Genomic DNA, 22,638 nt, shown 5'->3' with positions numbered 1-22,638 from the left:
TATCCCAGCTGTCTTAGGGCGAAGGCAGGGTGACACCCTGGACAAGCCGCCGGTTCATCGCAGGGCCACATAGAGACAAACAACCATTCACACTCACATGCACAAGTACTGACAATTTAGAGTGTTCAATTGACCTCACATGCATGTTTTTGGAGTGTGGGAGGAAGCCAGAGAACCCGGAGAGAACCCACGCAGACACAGGGAGAACATGCAAACTCCACACAGAAAGGTCCCAGGTCCGGGCCCCGGAATCGAACCCACGACCTTCTTGCTGTGAGGCAGCAGTGCTAACAACTGCGCCACCGTGTCGCCCTCATAAGGCAATTGACAGGTGTTATTTACCTTTGTGATAACAAGTGGTGTTCAGGTAAGTATTTCTGATATGCTATTTAAAAAAAAACCTACGCTTTTGTCTTTCTGCTTGTGTATATATGCGGTCTAAGTGTCGTTTCAGGTCCGTCAAACAAATCAATCTATTACATTTACATGAAACTGATAGCAAATAATGTTCAGCTTTGTCAAACAAACTTTGTCTTTTTTGGTCAAATGTGAATAGTTTCCTGTTTTTCCATCAATGTTCTCCAGCCAAAATCTATGATTGATTTGTGATCAATATGTGGCCCAGCTTGATGTTATTACGCCCAGAAGCAAACATTGAACTTATTTAGTGGTCGGTCCACATGAGAGCAGCAGGGACTGCCTGTGTTATAGTTTTGTTGTTGTTGTTGTTGCTGTTGTTGTTGTTTCTGGACTGCATGTTTAGCAAATCAATACTAGCTTGGTAGGTCGTAGAACGGATGGACACAACATGTTGTGCAGTTCCACACACCTGTCAGTAGAATAACTGGACAGATGTGGCTGTCCTACTACTGAACATATGCAGACAACACACGCATGCATTTCAGTGAAACTGGCTGAAAGACAATCAGCTTTAAGAACACTATCTTCACCACCTCAGTATTTCAGACATATCAGAATCAGAATCAGCGACTGTGATACAAATGTAGTTTTTAGTCACCCTCTAAAAATCCCTTTGACAACAACATGGACAGTGGTGTGCGTTGAATGTGTTGAAACTAAACACCTCCATCAACCACGATGAACCCAGTGTTGGTCAGAAAATATTGGGTCCTATTTACAAAGGATGTTTAACAAACCCCCGAGTTCTATCACTCTGGAGTTAATACTCACTCACACATTCTGGGTTTTGAAACTCAGAGTTTTCGGATTCTTCACAGCAACTTTTGAGTTGAGCAAATAAAATCTAAGTTCGTCTATTCCGAGTTACACACGAGCCACAGTCAAAGTCAATGCAGCCAATTGTATTTCTTCACCGATCAAGACTTGTAAAGTATCTAAAGAACCATTCCATATATGTGGTAAGCTTTCCAGGTGCAATGTTGCATCTCCTCAGGCGGCCACTAGGTGGTGCTATGAAGCTGAAAGAACTGCGCCACGCATCAGTGGCGCGAACACGTTTGGATTGGTTTGAATGATCACTCTTCGAGCATCGTTACTCTAATTTGTCAGCCTCAAAATACAATTCAAATTTCTCATTGTTATTATTCTCCCTTTTATACTTTTAGTGCCAGTGTTTCCTCATGGGGGGCCCTCCACGCTGGGAGCTACGCCTGGTCTGCCCATAGGGGCGCTGCAGGCCATGGTGCCCCCTTGTGTGGACGGCTCCCCATAGTGGCCTTTCCTCATCAGATTCTTCAGTGCCAAGTAATGTCTGTGTGAATATGGGGGTGGGCGTTTGTCTGTGTGCGTTGGTGGGGAGGGGTGGGTCCGTATGGGGGGGCGGCAGTGGAGCTTTTTATTTTTTCTCATTGTTAATATTATGATTGTTCTTCTTCTTCTTCTTCTTCTTCTTCTTCTTATCATTATTATTATTATTATTATTATTATTATTATTATTATTATTATTATTATTATTATCTTTCTTTGTTTTGTTAAGCACTATGGGTTGCACATGTTGTGTATGAGCAGTGATATATACAGTTTATTATTATTATTATTATTATTATTATTATCATTATTATTATTATTATTATTATTATTATTATTATTATTATTATCATTATTATTATTATTATTATTATTTAAATGTTTCAGTAAAAACATATGGGTGGTCAATATGAATAAACGGGATTAGTTTGATCAAAGTTTTTTTTTGTTTATTAATTCATTAATTATCATCCATCCATTTTCTATCACCACTAATCTGTATGCTGTTTGAGCCTGTCTCAGCTCAGCTGTCTGGGGGTGATGACAGGGTGACGCCCTGGAAGAGTCGGCAGTTTATTACAGTGCCGAGAGACACAGACAAAAGGCAATCTACACACCCTTGGATAACAGAGTTCCCAATTAGCACCGACGTGCTCATCTTTGGACTGTATAAGGAAACCACAGAGAATCCATGCAGGTACAGGAAGAACACGGGCAGGAATTTACACCCACAACCAACTTGCCACCACTGTGCTAACGAGTGTTCTTTGGCCTGAAACAATCCTTCACTAATTACCGAAGGTATCATCAGTGCATCATTCAGTAGAATTACCACCGGGTAATTATACTGAATCCACAACTGGTGAAAGTTCACACTAAAAATGATGCATTTACAAAGGCGTGTCGCTACAACCAGGAGATTTACTTATCTGATTATACAAGAATAAACAGTGCATGTGCAATACTTACGCTGGACCGATAGGTCACTGTGTGTAAGTCAGCAGCATAATGTATTTAGTCATCTTATTTAATTCATGGATAGCCCTTTGAAATGCACCATCTCATTTTTGAGGGGGTCTTTGTATATCAGGCAGTAAGTCGATCTGCTACTACTATAATACTACTACTATGAGATCTACTGGCTCTGTTCTTGCAAACACTCACCACTGAGAAACTAGATTGACAGTATGTAGCCTTTTCAATAATTCATGTATTTCCCTCAATATTTACTCAAATCACGTTTTTGTTAAGAGTTTTACAGACGATTAATAGTTTAATATTTATTTTCAATTTGGATTTTGATTTCCGCGTTTTAATTTCTGTATTTACTATTCTTCAGAGTTTGAAGTATAAGCGCCAAAGCTATTCTAGTTTTGGTCACAGCACTGAAACTGCATTGCTTAAGGTAAGTAATGACCTCTTGTGTGCATCTGACAAAGGTCTTCTCTCTGTTCTGGTCCTCCTAGATCTCAGTGCAGCATTTGATACAGTTGACCACAGCATTCTTCTTAGGAGATTAGAAGATACTATCGGCATCAAGGATCGCGCCTTGGACTGGTTTGGATCTTACTTGTCTGACCGTTTTCAGTTTGTTCATGTTCATAATCATTCGTCAGAATGTAGGAGGGTTAGTCATGGTGTCCCGCAAGGATCTGTACTTGGGCCACTCCTCTTCAACATCTACATGTCACCTCTTGGTGACATCATCAGAAAGCATAGCATCAGTTTCCATTCTTACGCAGATGACACACAGTTGTACTTTTCTTTTAAGGCAAACGAGGCTCATCAGTTGGCCAAATTGGAATCTTGTCTTCGTGATGTCAGAACTTGGATGACACAGAATTTCCTGTTGCTTAATACCGACAAAACTGAGGTCATTATATTTGGATCGCGAGAGAGTAGGGACAGAGTTTTTGATGGACAAAGTGGTCTATTTGGTACTACACCCAGTTCTACTGTGCGGAACCTAGGAGTCACTTTTGATCAGGACCTGACCTTTAATTCTCATATACAGAATGTAGGGAGGTCAGCTTTCTTCCACTTAAGAAACATTGCCAAAATTCGAAGTTTTTTGTCCTTCAAAGATGCGGAAAAAATAATCCATGCTTTTGTTACGTCTAGGCTAGATTACTGTAACTCGGTACTAGCAGGATGCCCAAATTCATCCCTTAGGACATTACAGTTAATCCAAAACTCCGCGGCACGATTGTTAACCGGAACTAGAAGGAGGCAGCATATTACTCCAATTTTAGCTTCCTTGCATTGGCTGCCTGTCAAATTTAGAATTGAATTTAAGATTCTAGTTTTAACTTACAAAGCTCTTGATTCTCAGGCTCCTTCTTATATTAGGGAACTCATTGAACTTTATCATCCTCCAAGAGCCCTTCGCTCTGAGGATTCAGGTCTTTTAGTTATCCCACAAATTTCTAGAGTTAGATCAGGAGGTAGGTGTTTCAGTTTCCTGGCACCTCTATTTTGGAACCATCTTCCAGCCTCGGTGAGGGGGGCAGACACAGTTAGTTTATTTAGGAGTAGACTTAAGACTTTCCTTTTTCTTAAAGCTTATAGTTAGACTCCATCCACTGTCAGTTAAGCTGCTGTAGGCTTACGCCGTGGAGGGAGATCTTTCGCTCCCGTTACAGGGATCGTTGCTCTGTGCAGGCGGAGCCTTTATCACTCTCCTCACCCAATCAATCTTTTACTCTATCCACTCTGTCCAAGCTCTCATTATGCTTTGTACAGTATGCTCGATATGCATGATACTGCCGCAGTCTCTGTGTCCCCGGCAGGTGATGACCACTGCACCAGGAGCTGGATTGTGCTGTCCTGGGGGTCTTGCTGTCATCGCTTCATCCCACCACCATGCTTAGGACCTGGACTAGTCCTATTGACATATTGTCCATCGAGCTAGGCTCTTGCCTTCCAAAGCATGGACACTTACACTCCACATGGACAGCAGCCTTGAATTATTTCCTATTCTTTGTGTTTATATCCGTTTTGCCTGGTTGGTGTATCTGTTTTTCACTCTGTCCTGTCTGCCACCCTGGCTCACTCTGCTCCTTTCTCTCTTTCTCTGTCTCTCCTCTATCTTTCTACTTCACCCCAACTACTCATAGGCAGATGATCGCCCTCTGGAGTCTGGTTCTGCCCTAGGTTTCTGCCCACAGGGGAGTTTTTCCCAGCCACTGTCGCATCTTGCTTGCTCCGGGGGCCCGGTTGGTTCTCTCTGATTGTATGAAGCGCTTTGAGACGCCTTTGGCTGTGATTTAGCGCTGTACAAATAAAAGTTTATTATTATTATTATTATTCAGAGTGCACCACTAATCACTGCCTGATTTCAAACTGCTATTTCCATTCAAGAGGATTCTGTAAATGGATCTATTATTTCCATTAGAAAAAAAAATAAAATCACTAGAATAGGTGAGTATATTCTTGAAAAATAAACCCTGTTAGTGTCACCACACAGGTTCCGGTATTGTGGAGGGCAAAACATTTTATTACTAACACTGGAATAGTTCAATTTGTATATTATTATACAGAAACTAACTGCTTTACAAAAACAAAATGATACAATATCACATGTATGTACAGTGTAGTAAATATACCATCTCAAATTGTACACAAAGTATTTACAATTGTCACAAGTACTGCATTAAAAACAAAACTCAAGACTAGTACTCTACAGACTGTAAGATTTTGCATAACATCAAATAAAACATGCCACATTTCGAGGGTTTCTGTTTTCACCTTTACAAACCCATGACTGTTTTTTTTTTTTTTTAAATTAGTGCAAGTCAACCACTTTCTTTAAGAGGTTACAGATACATGATCCTCATTTCCATTCACGCACAAGTCAAACGAAAGCCTTGAAAAAGAAACCCGCTTGCACGATGCTCGACCGAATCTTCAGATTTTTCACTCTTTGTTGCGTTGCGTCTTTTAAGGAGAGCAGGTGTCAGCGGGTGGAGCTTCGAGAGAAGCTGGACGGCAAGAGGAGTCGGTGGGATGACTGATGGATTGGACTTAAATTAAAAAAAAATCTGTACACCTAATGCAGTTACATTGGGGTATAACATCCTGCACAATCAGAGAAAACGTGACTGACGGGGGGAGCTCTATGCTTACAGGTGAACTGAGGTTTGGTCTATTTACATGCGATAATGGATAGATTAATCGACTGCTCAGTAAAAATGAAGATTGTGAGGAGTTAGAAAGCACAAAGTGTCTTGAAACGCCACAGTGAATTCAGTAGATATCCTACAAGGAACTTGTCCCGGGACTTGAAATCCTAAGCTTGGTCCTGGTTAAAACATTACAGACAGAGAGATGTGGGGGGGGGGATAAAAAAAAAAGAAAGAAAAAAAAATCATTTTCATATTATAGGGGAAACTCAGTTCTGTCATCTTGCGTCTCCTTTTGAGGCTGCGTTACCAAATACCATCCTGGATGAAAAGGTTTTTTATTATTATTATTTTTTTTACCTAAAAGATCTTGAGTTCCAAGTGTGAGGGCAACCAAAGTCAACCAAGTCGACCAAATGCGCAGCCAGGGATAGAAGAATGCAGGATAGCTTTCACAGGAGGACTCAGCAGGCACAAACAATGGATCTTTTCAGTGGGCATACATTGCCAAGACATATTGAGTGGTGACGCTCAAATGTTGTCATGCACAGGAAGGTCGAATAAGCGGCTGGCTAACGACTGAAAACTAAACTTAAACATAACAGGGGAGGCAAAAACCCACAATTGCTGCTGTACTCTTGCTGCTCTGGTGGTTTAATGTTGTGGCCGAGCTGGATATTTAAACAGACGAGAGAAAACGTTTGGCTGAAGTGCATTTAGAATCTGACGCATTTGCTAACTATGAAAGATTGAAGGCTGTACATGCGATCCTGCAACCAGCCATGAGGAGACAGTAGAGGTATTATGGCTTCATTTTTGGGGGGGCTTTTTCATCTACTATTATGTATTTAGGCAGTCTGTTTGGAGTATTTATAATGAACTACGTGACCGTGGCAACAAGGCTCAAGTTTCTTCCCTCCCACTTGGTCCGATTGGACATCGAAATCAACCTTGCAAGCAAAGACCTACCACAATGACTCCCCTGACTGTCTCTTTCATTCATTAATTACCACAGCAGGCTAACAGTGATGCACCTATGACAACTACACTTTTCTAGGACGCCGGCGTACAATGTTTGAAAGCACGGAGCAAGTGTCGACGTTTGGACATTTCTTTTTTGCATAAAAAACATCTCCCCTGACGGAGCAAAAAGCCCCCCAAAAAAAGCTAGTGACCTCAACCACGCAGAGAACGCGACGCACGTGTGACGAGCTACGACTGGTTAACGGTCTCAGTGCAGCCTAAATGAGGAGAATCTCTTCACGGCCACTCAACCGAGATCAAACGGGAGGCTCGTTGGTTATTCACAAACTCTGAGGAGACATCAAAGAGCCGCTGTGAAGTGAATGGAGAGGAGAGTTTGGGAGCTCCGGACTGATTGCAGGAGTTGTGATCAGATTCCAAGCCAGGCCGACTGGCAGCAGATGGAGAGTTTAACCTTGGGAAAGTGATTGAACCACAGTTTGGGTAAGTCCCTTTCAGTGGACCGAGACAAACGCTTGAAAATGGCCTCAGACAACAAACTCACAGGTGACTTGAGGCAAATGAAGAACAGCCACAGGGGTCGTCCTCTCGTGACAAACTAGAACCGCACTGGAGGAAGATTTCTGCCGATTAGTATCAGTTGTGTTAGACTTGAGGAAGTAAAACAAACAAAAACCTACTTTAGGCTACAACAAGGACAACGCTGCTCATTTTTTTGCTAAGATAAAAGTTTCCCTGCAGCGAATGCTTGAACTTCAACAAGGATGGATGTAGTGTCTATCTGAATACAGTCAGCAATGCTAAGGTTCCCAGAAAAAAAGCGGGTTACTGAGACATTCATATCAGCTTTTATGTCATTTAGGCTGCTGCAAAACTCTTGCCGTCAGGTTCTCCAAGTGATTAATACAATTAAATGACTTCTATTGGAGGGGAACCCAATATATCGTGATATACAACGCTCAACCATTTCTCAAAAATTAAAATGTTACTCATTAATAGTATTAGCATTATTGTTGTAGTTATTAGGGCTACTATAAGGCGATGGCCCTGAAGATGTAAACGTTCTTCTTTTTAAGACGGATTTTTAGCCTTCAATAATAATAATTAAAAAAATAAAAAAAAAGGTCAACACGCACGCTGAGCTGATGTTCACAGTACGGACAAAGACGAATAGAAATAAAAAGAGTCGAGGATTATTGCCTGCTAAATAATTTTTTTTTCTCCTTGCTGCCGTGTGAACTAATTTTAAAAGAGCAAAGCTGCTGGGAATACATGTCCTAATAGCGAAGAGGTAATTAGAGACAAAAGAAGAAAAACAAAACAAAAATAAAACAGCAAAATAGAAGCAAAATAATAAAAAATAAAATAAATGAGGGCTGGAGCTATTTACACCCCCTCCCCCCCAGTGTGCGTTCTGCAATCAGCAGGTGTTTGAAAACCAAAAAAAAAAAAAAAACGAGAACCTCAGTGTGGCACTGTATCTAACTGTACAGGATAAATACGTTCAGGCAACAGGGTATATGAGTGATTGTAATACTTGACGATCATTGGAGGCCGGTCTCTTGAGGCAGCTCGGGTGAACTTGTGGTGATATGGACGGCGCGCCTCCATCATTAGTACCTGCTCGTGGTTTTTTGTTGTTGTCCCCAGCAACATTTGACTTTTTGCTTTACAATATTGTACACAATTGGAAAAAACCCTGACAAAGGCACACCATGGAGAAAAACGTCAACATCAAAATTGAACATTAGGGACTAGTTATACATAATCTGTCTAATGTAAAATATGTACAAAGAAGGGAAGCTGTGCGGAGGTCGTCCGAGCCAGGTAATTAGCTAGCCCCCGACCCCTCCCCCGACACCAACCCTGCCCCTCCATCACTGCTACCACCGTCATTTGGTCCGTCTGGTCCGTGTTTGGAGTGTTAAATCAGAGAAAAAAAAACGAAAAAAACAAAACAAAACCCAGCAAAGAGATGTGTTATTAAGGAACCAAATAGCAGAACTTTCACTCCGCGACTCCTAGATGACTGTCTTGAGAAAAATTGGCCAAAAACTTCAGTAGCCGCGTCAGGTTCCGGAATCTTTCTCCGTCGCCGTGGCAGGACGCCAATATCAGCATCGAGCACCCAATACACGCAACAAAAAAACCCTTCTACCTCCACCTCCACTAGGCGACGAATTCCTTTTCACCTAAAAGTTCAAAGTTCCCCCCCGAGCAACTCCAAAAAGCTCTTGATTCTCCTCCTCCGTGCAGAACGCAAACCCACTCCGGCCAGGGACGACAGCCGTGAAGATGGAGTTTGGAGATGAAAAGAGTAAAAATCTGAGTGCAGTGATGAGGCCTGGTAGACTTGGCGGGAGTGGGGGAGGGAGGGAGAGTGTGTGGATGAAGAAGGAGGAGATGAAGAGGAGGAGGAGAAGGGAGGAGGAGCAGCACAAGGAGGGACGGATGGGACGCAGACCCTCAGACAATCTTCTTGATGCTGGGCCGCTTGAAGCTGCCAGCGCTGCGCTGCTTCTGGACCTGACTGGCTGACCCGTGGCGAGTGCGTCCCCCGCTGGACAGGGCGGAGCTCGGCGACAGCTGGACGTTCTCCTTGTCAACACCTGCGAGGAAGTGGGGGGTGGGGGGTAGGGAGGTGGGTGGGGTGGGGTTTGGGGGGAGGGAGGGGGGGGGGCGACAAACATGCTAGCTTCAAAAGGGCAGCAGCAGCGCAGCAGTTCAGTGATCCACCCGAAAGACAACCTACAAACTGAGTGTGAAAAAGTCTTCACAATTTAACTTACAACACTGACAAATTCTGAATGACAGCATCACCTCTATCGATGAGCGTCTCGGTTTAGGTCGAAGAGAGAAACTTGAATGTTTTCGTTAAGATGATGATCAATCTTTTCGTTTCTCTGCCATCGAATCTAGATTTGTCTTCTTTCCTCCTTTCACATTAACTCACATTAGTGGCCAAAAAATGAAGAGGCCAAAACAGCTTGGGTGATTATATCTTAGTAATTTTCAACTGTACTAATCATGTAATTATCCAACAGGGGGAGCTATTGCAATAGCATCAGCTTTTCTTTTCTCTAGCTGCAGTTATAGTTGAAATCCATGCTTTCACTTTAGTAGTCCAAACATGCATTAGTCCAGGCATGGGCAACCTAAGGCCCGGGGGCCACATGCGGCCCATTAAGCTTTTCAATCCAGCCCACCGAACTTGGAAGTAAATAAGTCATAAAATAGACATAAATAAAAAATAAAAATAATTAAAGACATTCAGACACATTTCTGGTTGTCATTATGGCCAGACAGGACAAGGGAGAAAAAAAAGTGAGAAAATAGCTGTCTTTCATCCATTTTTCATTGCTTTAAGAGTCATTTCAATAAAGAGCTAAATACAGTGCGGCTTCAAAGACACATATTTTCTAAGTTTTGTTTTGTTTTGTAATGCTTTTGTTCATTTTCAATTGTTTTCTTTATGTTTTCTATATATCCCATGATATACAGTATATCTTTTCTCCTATGAGGAGAGTTGCCATAACACTCCATCCATCTACTCCTGCTCTAGCGCCTTTGTCAAGTCTTAGACCCACCCCTGCATTAGTGTATATCATACTAGTCTTTTCTCCCACCTATTGCACTGATGCCCCATTTGGACCGTCATGCACTCCTGGACCTCGACATTGTTATAGTTGTAGTTCATTTACAGTAGCTGATCCACTTTTCTTCTAATCTTTCTGGATTCTTTGTATATATATTTTTTTTATACTTGTTCCCTCAAATACAGTAACACAGAAGGGAAAATATACAATGGGGTCAAAATTCCTTGTTTGGCAAACACTAACTTGGCCAATCACTCAGATTCTGAAGCGGGAGCAGCATTTGAATCAAATGTCTTTGGCCTCCTCCTCCTCCTCCTGCAAGCAGCGCTGCCGCCGCCATTGCCTCCACCTCCGCCATGTTGTTCACCTGGCGAGTGCTGCGACGTGGCCAGCGAGGTCATGGAGTTGGACAGGTTGAGGTTGGCAGTGATGCTGAGCTGGCTCTGGCTGGTGGGAGGGTACGGCGAGGTGGGTGTCCGCAGCTGCTCCTCCCCCCGCTCCTCGTCGGCCGCCGGCAGGTAGCTGTCGATCAGCGCGTCCAGGAACTTGACGATCAGCTCAGCGTAGTCTGGGATCTGAGTTTGCTGGTGGGGGGACACAAGGGTAGGATGGGGTGGGGGGCAAAGAAGAGGGAAACGTTGCAATTACTTGCCATTAACATTACGTTAGCTCTTTCTATGCTTGCAAAAAAAAAAAGAAATCTGTATACATATATAGGTGTATTTTAGAAAAAACTCTCTGAAATGGGAGGGGGATCACACAGACAGGGAAGGGAGGTGCTCAGACGTGTTTAATCAAAAGCTGCTTCTGTTTCCCATTTTTCAGCACTTCCTGAAACTGAGTATTTTCAAAAATTGATAGCAGGCTATTGAAACACACACGCACACACACGCACACGCACACACACGCACTCATATACATGTATTTTATTGAAGTAGAAAAAATAGTTTTTTCTGAGTATGTTCAGGAGAGCAGAGAGGGCGTTGCAGGCCCTGATGGTCTGCTGATGTGAAACAGTTCCCTTGGACCCTCTGGACTGAATGTGACATATTGACGGCATTCATTTCTGGATGTGCTTGTCTCACTTTTTTTGTACAGTGGGAGGAGGATGACAACCTGAGCGTCGAAAGATTTTTCAAAATGTTCAACTTCCCATTGCTGATCTGCAGCCTCTGTGCTTGTACTGTATCTGTGTGTACTTGGAAGCGCAGACAGAAAAAGATCGTTTTCGCTCTCCTTCTCACCAGCTACCAGTTGGCAAGATGTTTGCGGAGCTGTCACGTAATTGCTTAGCAAGCTAAATTTTTCCCGTGAGGCAGCCAATGGTGCATTGCATCTACCTTGGAAAAGGGTCCAGCGAATCTCCACAATCCATTGAAGCCGAAGCCTGTGAAAACGAGAGAAAAAGGGGACAGATGGGAGAGACATAAACGGAGGCAGCGAAAATCCTCAGAAAAAATGTGCGTCCTCCTCCACTGACAGACTGTACACACACACACACACACACATAAATGTATATGTATATATATGTAGATGTATATATATACACACACACACACACACACATACATATATATATACATACATATACATATATATATATATATATATATATATAAATATATATATATATATACATACATATATACATACATACATATATTTTCACACACACACACACACACACACACACACACACACACACACACACACACACACACACACACACACACACACACACACACACACACACACACACACACACACACACACTATAGTATAGTATTGTATCGACACGTGTGCATTTGTGATGACGTGCGATGAAGTGGAAAATGTCACAGTGCGGTGCAGTACTTTGTAAGTAGGAGGGCTGGTACTGGGGGGGCGACTCCTCGTGGTACACCACGCTCTGGATGATGCCGTGCACGGGGTTCAGCAGATTGGTGTCCTGGCACATGGACAGCACAGTGTTGATCTTGGAGTCCAGCAGGTTGTGACTGCGGAGGGACACAAAAACAAACAAAAAAAAAAACTAAAACCCCCACTCTGAGCAGGAGATGAACAAAGAGACTTTCAGATTTTCACACAGCTGCTAGAGAGTGTAGTGCCACATCTGAACCTAAAGTCCTTCTCGCAGGACACTTGGAATTTATTGCAGCACAGGCCTCCGGTGAACCTCGTTGGGGGGAACTAGAGGTGGCACTTGATTGGCTGTGATGCTCCTCTTTCGGAAGGTGTGATCTCACTTGAGATCAAGAAGCCATAAAACATACACTCTGGGTGAAACACTCCCACCCACAAATCACAGTTGGGGGTCAGCCTCGAAACATTCTCAGACGGCTTGACTCCTAGCGGAGATGGTACCCTTTGGGACCAGAGCACACTCATATCTTTACTACCTCTAAATTCACACACACGTGTGTCTTTATTTTTACACATTTAAAATGATGTTGGTACTTGTGCCCATAGGCCAATATAAAAGCATTCATTCTACCTCTCTTTATCTGTTTGAGTAAAGTCTCCTTTTCTCAGGTATGGATGTTTAGATATATGTTTACAAATGATAAACTGAAGGCCCAATGTGCTCTTACATGTGGTACCTTCACCAAATGTTTCATGACGTTGCACAGGTATCCTTGCCTTGCCAAAAAGGATAAACAGTTTTTATTTATTCATTCTGTTCTTTAATTTTGTTGTTGTCTTATTTCTTTGCCAGCAACGAAATCTACACCAAATACATACTCATCAGATACAAACAGCATAGGAGGGTCACCGCTTTTAGGTTCTGAACAGCCTTTTCATTGGCTCTCGTAGTGCGGGATACCGCCCCCATCCCGAAACTTTAAGCTTGAATTCAATTCCTTTAGTTCGAAATTACGTCATCTTCCCTCCCATACTTAGTCCTGTCTTGGTCTTAATTTTTGTCATGATCAACGCTTTGTCAACTTACTATCGCTTATTTAAAAAAAAAATTTTTTTTAACCTGGCATCATGCCAACGTTTTATTCGATTTTTGACATTTTTCCTTTTTGAACCAGCCCAACATTTTTGCCTTCCAAGTAACCGGATAATTAGTCTGATCACCGTGATTGTCATTGATTACGAAAGAAGAAAAAACTTCGATGCTAAAGCGCCAGTGAAGACATCTGTAGGACAGAGCAGAACGGGCAATTCAGCGAGTTCAGACTGGCGAGTGGATCTGAGCTTCCTGCGTTACCGGACCCGAATGACTCGGTACAATCTCCCAGGAACACCTTGGAGGGCCATCAAAACCGGCGTTCTCCCGATCCACAGCGGGCTTAACACTCATCCCACGTAAACCCCTCACCACTCGCTCACTCTTCATAAGTCTGGAGTTGCATCCAGTGGCGGAACAAGTCAGAGGTGGGCCCGAGGGCAGGGCTACACGACCGGTCTCCCCCCTTAAAATAGGGTTCACATAGTTTGAACTGCTTTGTTCGCAATCTCTCTTTTTCACTGTGTTACTTCCTTTTTTGGTGTGTATTTCTTCTCACTTGTAGCACTGAGTAGCTGTTTCTCATTCAAAACAGTAAAACTCTTAAAGTTGAGCGTGATGGAGCGCTCACTTCTCAAAAGTGAGAGGAGCCTCAGCCATTTTCGTTCGCTGGTGAAAAGAACAAGTGATCCTGATTCATAGCCTACTCTATGCAAGGTACGCAGCCAATACGCAGTTTTTGTGAATGGCTTGTGCAATGGTATTGCTGGCAGCGACGTAGATTACGGTTTTGAACGCAAACTCTCTGGAACGAACGTGAGATCCTGTCGAAAATAAAGTTACGTTCAAGACAACTCAGAAATACGAGAGAAACCCCGTCCCGAATCGACTCAAAACGGGACACAACATTTCATTGTCAAATACAATGAAATGTTGTATTTGGGTCCCAGGCCTGGGGACAACTGCACCCTCAGCCCCCCTCTGACGCTCTGCCAGTGGTTGCATCTATTACAATGTTAATTTTCTTAAATCACAATCTCGCAAACGATTTTTGCTAGGCTTAATTATAACAACCAACAACACGTACAGAAATACCTTTCGTTGCTGGTTGTGTCTTAATGGTATGACATTTTTATGTCATACTGCTCCGTTTGAGGCCCGGGCCTGGGACCTTTCTGTGTGGAGTTTGCATGTTCTCCCTGTGTCTGCGTGGGTTCTCTCCGGGTTCTCCGGCTTCCTCTCACACTCCAAAAACATGCATGTGAGGTCAATTGAACGTTCTAAATTGTCCGTAGGTGTGCATGTGAGTGTGAATGGTTGTTTGTCTCTATGTGGCCCTGCGATGAACTGGCGACTTGTCCAGGGTGTCACCCTGCCTTCGCCCTAAGACAGCTGGGAGAGGCTCCAGCAGACCCCCGTGACCCTGAATAGGAATAAGCGGGTATAGAAGATGAATGAATGAATGAATGCTCCGTTTGAACTATTTGCTATTTACCAAAATAAATGAGCATTGAGTCTGACGTCGTCGTTTGACTGGGTTATTAAAGTGTGGTTCAAATCCCTGCGTACTGGCCAAGAACTCACCGCTAATGTGAAATGGTATTGAGACTAATTCTAGCGTTTCTTGCCGACGCTGATAATCCAAAAGGCAAGTGGTGCTCCGTCAATATTATATTATTTTCCTGTCTAGTGGTGATGGTAGAAACTGCATTACATGGCATTCCTACCCACCACAGAATCCTTCTGGTGGCCAGAGTAAGAATTGCATGCCAAACCCATGTATACATATTAGGGATGGGAAGATTAACCGATACATATCGATACACGGACGCGTGCGTGCGCGATGCGAGTGCATCGGTAGAGCAGCCGTGAATGGATGTAATTTTGGGATTAAATCTAGATGCATTGGTTTTTACGTCTGTCACAGACAGATAGAGCACTGCACAGCGCAGAGCAAAACGCAGTTAAAAAAAAAACAAAAAAAAAGTAGACCAGATGCCGAAACGATCCGGCCACAGAGGTATGTGCCGCTTCATTTCTGGCGTGAAAGACACTCTCGTTCCGCGGCTATTCGTGGAACGATTCTACAGCCAACAGTGCCCGACAACAAAGAACACTGGCCACCGCCGGACTCCTGAATTCTGGCGCAGCAGTAGGGGTGCTGTGCTGAAAGTTACAGCACTGCGCTGTGCTGGAAGTTACAGCAATGCGCAGTTTGCTTCACCCCGATCATGTGGATCAACTGATATTCCTAAAGAAAAACCTTAGAGTGGAACATGTCGGTTGAATAATACAGTATGGACTGAAAGTGACACACCGATGAGTAGTTGCATTGCGCACTAATTTTGATTGAGTTCAAGGAACCATGACATTATTTTTTTTGAGAATCTTTTTCTGTCTTCAGTTTCTTATCACAGCCAAGCTATTTCACTGTCGTGACTGTTTTATTATGCCAGTTAGGCTGGTGTCTGTTTACAGCAACAGCAAGAAGAGCTTACATTTATTCCATTTGTAAGCAATAAGGAAAGGTTAATTTATTTTTCATAAAGTATATTGCACTTGCCTTGTGATTGTTAATTGTGAACCAGTTGTTCACAAAAGACCTTTAAATTAAAAAAAAAAAAAAAAATACAGAATGTTTGTATTTTGGTGAATAAATAATCAAACTCATTGAATTGCATAGCATCATTCCTTTGCATCGGAGTCTCAAATCAAATCGCGTTGTGTTGGATCAAACTGTGCTGAGTCGCACTGCATCGTATTAGGTTGGAATCGTATCGTACCGTAAATATACGAATCGTATCGTAAATGTACGAATCGTATCGTATCGTAAATATACGAATCGTATCGTATCTTTAATGTATCGAATCGTTGGTAGTGTATCGAGATAGGTATTGTATCGGCCACAGACCAGAGATGCACAACCCTAATACATATGCAATGTCCCGTTTCCATTTCTTCGTGAGTTTGATTGCTTAAATTAATCAATCATCCTCCTCCTACTACATAAAATGCAAATCAGCTGCCACCTTAAGTTGACGCAGCGAGCTGAGAAGCCACAGGGGCACCTTATAATACGACAGCGAGGTATGTAGTGCGTTGAAATGTTTAAAAAAATAAAATAAAATAAAAAAAAAATAGAAAAAAAAAACAACCTAAAATTAATGAAGACAGTAGCTAAGAAAAAGGCTAAAAAAGGCTGTTATTAAATGAAAAGCAAATAAAAATAAAATGATCGGTAATTTAAGTGTTCAAACAAATGGCACAAATCTTCGGGGACTTTTGCATTGTGACCTCATACCATATGCAACAGCACAGAACAGCCGGCGTTTCAGCTACTTACACAACTGGGAAAACCTTTGGGAAGACGACACTTGCTTCGGCCAAGTACTCGTACAAAATTCGCTGGTCAAAGTCGTCGGTGGTATATTTGACCTGGGTGGCCTGGGAGGAGGAGAACAAACAAAAATCATAGAGGTAGCAACATTAACAAACAGATGGGAACCTAATTATTAAAAATACAACTCTGTTATCGTCCTCACCAGCACAGTGAGCAGCAGGGCCTGGATCTTTGGATCCGTCAGCACCTCCTCGTCCAGCAGAACGTTGGACTCGGACACTGAAACCTTGCGAAGGTGAGAGTTGCCCATTCTCTGCGTCTCTGCAATCACAAAGCACATGCACTGCGTTCAGTTAAGCCTCCCCCAAAAAAATTGCAATTCCACAGTCCTCATTTATGCTATCTTGCATTAACAATCACTCTCAAGTGTCCGAGTGCAATCTCTTTTGGTGCAGTCGGCCACCACCAACGTGCACATTTTCATCTATTGCACCTTATTAGCAGGACCCAAGCCTGGCCCCGTCACTGCCTGACGAATAACAAAGAAGACGTCAAGTTTTAACACAACGAATATTATAGCTCACCTGAAAAGTCGTCATTGTGGCGAAGCGGTATTGAAAGAATATGAGGCAGCTGCCTTAGTCGCTAACAGTACTTAAAGCTAAAACAACACTGTAATACCTTTTCGAGTGTGAAAAGGCATTAGCCATCAACGACAAAGTGATGGAATTTATACCGCTCGACGACCAGCCCTTTTCTGTCTTTGACGACGTTAATAGCACATTTGGAGCCACGTTACACTCCTCCAAGCCGCCCCTCCTTCTCAGACGTGTCCCTCCCCGCACTCCATATTAAGTCGCTTTTTTTAATTTTTTATTTTGAACTAAATGAATTTTTCTACCATGCCTGATGCAATCAAAGCATTAATAACTCTGTAAACCTTGGTTGATAATACACTTTATTTTTGAGGATTCACTTTGTTTTATTTATTTGATAACAATTTTGTAATTGAGGACGACATATGTCAATGCATAAAATTTTATATTTGAAAAATACTTGACTTACCTCCACAAATACCTTTACAGAAAAGCCATTTTTCTGTTAAACAATTTAAGGGTAGCAGTTTTTGTTAAAATTGAGTTATTTGCTCTGTTATATTTCTGTGATGACATGAAAAAAATAAATATTTGAAGAGCAACTAAAATATACGTTTTCATGGCTGCATCCTGCACAAACTGCAGATTATATGGAGATTGTACTAAATATAAAAATACGAATTTATCGGCATCGGCCGTGAGAAGCAGGAAATTATCGGTTGGAATTTTTCATATTGTGCATCACTAGTAAAAAGTCTAAAGGCATCTTAACTGTTGTGTTAAGACACCTTAAATGTCTTGTTTTCCATGAAAGACTAATGTAAATGCGTGAAGGCCTACCTATCTCATAGTCATTCTCTGCTACACGCCTCATCTTCGGTGGGGTCGTCATACCCGACTCCATCTCTGGTCTCTTTGGTGCTTTTGAATCCGATATGAGATGATCAAAGCTCTTCCTGGTACCTGAAGGGCAGACAAGGTACACATGAACCCATGGTGAAAGGACATAACGCAGACTTTTTTTTTTTTTTTTTTTTTGGAAATACTCCTCCAAAGTAAATGACCAGTAACAAAGCGTGTCGCGAATGAATGAAGTCATACGCACCCAGGAGCTTCTTGGTGTTGGCCTGGGATGGCTGGCCCATGTCCAGGCTCATGGACTTGCGTGTGCGCGGACTGATCTGGCCGACAGTGGGGTAGGGATGGGCCGAAAGGTAGCGATCGGAAACCTGAGGTGACGTCCACGGCTGAGTTTCGCGCAGTGTCCTGATGCGGGGAATACAGACAACAATCGCGGCAACGTGACAACAAGTCCGTCAGTGAGCCTTCAGCCAGTGCACTTGAGAGGATTGAAGTTGAGGGAAATGGATGGTGGTTTTGCCAGCCTGATTAGCGGTTCCAAAAAATCTGGTAGGAGAGGCCACGGTATACAGAGGTGGCACAATAGTATTCACAATCTGTACTTAAGTAGAAGTAGGGATACTTGTGTAACACCCAGGCTTCGTCAACTCCTTTACTCAAGTAAGAGTAAGAAAGCACAGGTTCTGAAATGTACATCAGTAAGAAGTCAAACTAAAATAAAATAAATTAATATAAATTAAATAATATCATTGAAACAATACATTCGTTGATAATTTTGAAAAAAGTTAAAAAGTTGTGGCAGAATAATCTGGGCTGAACTGATCACCATTTTATCCCTTTAACAGCTTTGCTACTCTCAGTACTATTGTTCATTTCCTTTTTTCAACTGCAGGACAACACAAACAGTCTTCAATAATAAAAAAAAGACTATTATTGGATGTATAAAAAGTTAAAAACAATAACCAATGTTATTTTCTACACGTTTATTTTTCTGTCCCTGAAAACATACTGAACAGTGACTCCAAAACCAAAGTACTCTAAAATAATCTCCCTCGATAATATCATCCACTTTTATATTGAACTACACAACAGCATAGTTCATTAAAGCTCCACTTCAAGCAAAAACAACAAATGACTTTTAACATGTATCTTTCAAATGCTTTTAAACACAAAACTAACAACCATTTTTTTCCAATATATGAAGTAAAAAGTACATCTATTAGTGTACAAATGAAGGCAGTAAAAGTTTTTGGAAAAATGAATAATCTGGTAAATGACAGATCTGCTTAACTACAGTAACAAAGATATAAATAAATATAAATATATAAAGAACAAAGTATTTGTACGTCATTACTTACAAACTGAAAGTACTTAACCACCAAGGTGGAAAGAAACCTGTCGCCTGAAGTGAAGTGGCAGTGAAACACCTGGGACTCTCAAACAATTTTCTCAGCCTTGAAGATGCACACCTCCTCCAACCGTACCATGTCAGGGAAGGAGGTGTATGCTGCTGAAGCACGGAACGGTGCACTCACACTGGTCAAATAATCTGGACTTCCAGGCTCAAATGTGCTCGGTGTGAGGGAGTGCATCCCGAACTTTTGCTTCTTTAGATATTCAGGGTGAGATCCACACACACACTAACACACAACCCCCCACTTTCCCCTCTCTGTTGCCTCACCTGCAACTGGGATCGTTTATGTGACTGGAGTAGTCCATGGGCACAGGGTCCATGGAGAGGTCGGATATCAGTAGTGACTTCCTGTGTTTGAGGCTGCAGCGGCTTCGGACCTCTTCGGATACAGTCAGCAATGCTGCACAACACAACAAAATTGAATGTTTCATAGATTATTAACACTAAAACATGTTGTCACTGAGGCCTCTGCCGTTTGAAACATATCTTATCCCCCCCCGCACCCCTCTTTCTCAACTGATACTGATCAACTTGAGAAAGCTGCTCATACAGTATGTGTTGTTGACATAAACTTCTGGCTCTTCCTTTTTGGGCAGATGTATTGCCGAATGAGTCCAGGGTGACAGACTCATGTAAATGCCAAGACAGTGACGTCTAAAGTGTTTAGATGGCACAGACTTATAGTTCTTTGTAGGAAAGCAAAAAATCTGTCTCCATAAAAACAGAGCCTGAAAGTTCAGGTTCAGAATCAGAATATCAGAATAAGAATGCCCTTTATTGTCAACATAAAACGAATGAAAAAGCTTCGCCCCGTGAATGCAGTTAGACAACTGAAAAGAAAGACAGTTTAAAGGTGCAAAGACTCTCCACACACAAGGAACCTCATAGGTTAAAAAACAATAAATATTAAAGTGTTAAAAAGTTATAAATAAGAGGTAAACCGTTGACTACATGTATATTGCTTATTTATGTCATGAGGTGATTTCTCTCAGTTCAGGATGGTTACAGCTCTTGGGAAGAAACTGTTTTTCAGTCTGTTTATTTTTTGTTTTGATGCATCTGTAGCGCTTCCCAGTGGGCAACAGATCAAACAGCTGTGAGCCAGGAGGTGAATAGTCCTTAATAATGCTCTAAGTTCTTTTAAGGCACCGGATGGTGTAGATGTCAGACAGGGAGGGGAGTGGGCAGCCAATAATTTTGTGTGCAACCTTGACGATCCTCCGCAGCTTCGCTCCGTCTGCCTCAGTGCAGCTTTCGTACCAGGTGGTGACACAGTACATCAGCAGGCTCTCCATAAATGCGCGGTAGAAGGCCAGCAGCAGCTCTCTGTCCAGGTTGTTGTCAGTGGGTGCTGAGACCCGGCTGTGATGTAGGCATAACGGGAGTAGGTGGGTGTTGCTGCAGTGGTTCAAATCGAGCAAAGAAACAGTCTGCCAGCGACTTGCCCAGGTCTCCTGGTGGCCTGTCACAGTCCCTGAAGTTGGTGATGCACTGCAGACCCTGACCACACCTCCCAGGGGGTCTGTTACTGATTAGGTGGGACTCCATCCTCCTCTTATAGTCCGCTTTAGCTACTTTAATTCTTTTTATCAGACCAGCACGGGCAGTGCTGTGAAGTGCTCTGTCGCCCGACCTGAAGGCAGTGTTGCGGGCCATGAGGAGTGAGCGGACCTGGCTGGTCATCCAGGGTTTTTGATTTGGGAAAACCTGAATAACTTTGTCCACACTCACAGTTTCCATACAGAACTTGATGTAGTCCAGTACTGTCCCTGTGAATGTTTCTAGGTCCTGGTTTTTGAAAAGATCCCACTCGCTGTGTTGAAAGCAGTCTTACAGTTGTCCAAGTGCATTTTCAGGCCAAGCTGTTCATGTTTTTGTGGTGGGCCTGGATTTGCATCTGAGAGGAGTGTATGCAGGGATGAGCAGGAGAGAAAGATGGTCAGACTGGCTGAGGTGGGGGTCGGGGCGGGGGGGGCGGAGTTCTGTAGGCGTGCTTGATATTAGAGTACACATGGTCTAATGCATTTCCTCCTCTAGTGGGACATCTTACATGTTGGTGGAACTTCGGCAGTACAGTTTTAATCCTGGTCTTATTAAAGTCCCCTGCAATGATGTGAACGCCAACAGGGTGGGCTCACTTGTTCATTTACGGCATTTGATATGAGAACATCTCGATGCGCTCTCTCTCTCCGTTGCGTCTCTGCGTTGCATCTGGAGGGATGTAAACCGCAGTGACGATTACTCCTGTTAGCTCTCTTAGGAGAAAAGAAGGCCAGCATTGGACTGACATGTACTCAATGTCGGGGGAGCAAGTTGTCATTCCAGGTCATCTGTTTTGTGGGTGAGGGACCTGGCGTTGGTGAGGTACAGGCTTGGTAAAGGTGGCTTGTGTAGATGGTTCTGTAGCTTTAGCAGGAGAATGGACCTGCGACCCCGCTTCTGCTTCCTCTCTCTCCTCCACCTGCGCTGCTTCCCAAACCCGACAACTATCGAGAGATCCCAGCGGTCTCGCTAGTCGTCCGGTACATCATAGTTAAAGACACTAAGGACTTGTATCTTGTTTCGGTAGCCAATGTCTATCAGGTCCTGAAGGGTATAATGATTGTTCGCCTGACCGATCTTACTCAGAATGCACAAACAAAAAAGAACACACACACACACACACACACACACACACACACACACACACACACACACACACACACACACACACACACACACACACACACACACACACACACACACACACACACACACACACACACACACACACACACACACACAGAAAAGGGGAGCCATGAGCCGCGTATTGCCGAGTAATGGTAGATGGGGGTGTACGTGTAGTATAACAATGTGCATTAGACAGAGTGAGACCTGCCAAATAATCATGTATAAATGGTAATTAATTAATACTTGATAGCATTCCACGGTCCCCGTTTCTATGCACTATGTATGACTGCACGTTGAACGCTTATTTTTCTTCTTGTTTATGTCGTTATTCACTTGTGATATTGTGCATTATTTGTCTTTTTTTTTTTTTCA

The 22,638-nt window shown here is 42.8% G+C and overlaps 1 protein-coding gene across 4 annotated transcripts in view; it reads right to left on the bottom strand.

The window, feature by feature from the left end:
• Positions 1-5,203: 5,203 nt before the first annotated feature.
• nf1a (neurofibromin 1a) overlaps positions 5,204-22,638 on the bottom strand; it is a 98,708-nt gene continuing 81,273 nt past the window's right edge. For 3 of the 4 annotated variants that reach the window (XM_076035784.1, XM_076035787.1, XM_076035785.1), the window contains 9 exons: positions 19,864-19,996; positions 18,427-18,587; positions 18,162-18,284; positions 16,928-17,046; positions 16,729-16,829; positions 12,284-12,426; positions 11,770-11,816; positions 10,797-11,013; positions 5,204-9,442 (listed from right to left, as the gene is read on the bottom strand). In XM_076035784.1, coding sequence (XP_075891899.1) covers positions 9,300-9,442; positions 10,797-11,013; positions 11,770-11,816; positions 12,284-12,426; positions 16,729-16,829; positions 16,928-17,046; positions 18,162-18,284; positions 18,427-18,587; positions 19,864-19,996 — 1,187 coding nt within the window. In that variant the 3' untranslated portion in view covers positions 5,204-9,299. Of the gene's footprint in view, positions 9,443-10,672; positions 11,014-11,769; positions 11,817-12,283; positions 12,427-16,728; positions 16,830-16,927; positions 17,047-18,161; positions 18,285-18,426; positions 18,588-19,863; positions 19,997-22,638 lie in introns of all 4 variants that reach the window. The other variant, XM_076035786.1, reaches the window with a different exon arrangement.

Source organism: Nelusetta ayraudi, unplaced genomic scaffold (genome assembly GCF_046127955.1).
Source record: "Nelusetta ayraudi isolate G7.1 ecotype Tasmania unplaced genomic scaffold, CSIRO-AGI_Nayr_v1 ptg000048l, whole genome shotgun sequence".
Classification (NCBI taxonomy): Eukaryota; Metazoa; Chordata; class Actinopteri; order Tetraodontiformes; family Monacanthidae; genus Nelusetta; species Nelusetta ayraudi.
This window is presented reverse-complemented; position numbering and strand designations above follow the sequence as displayed.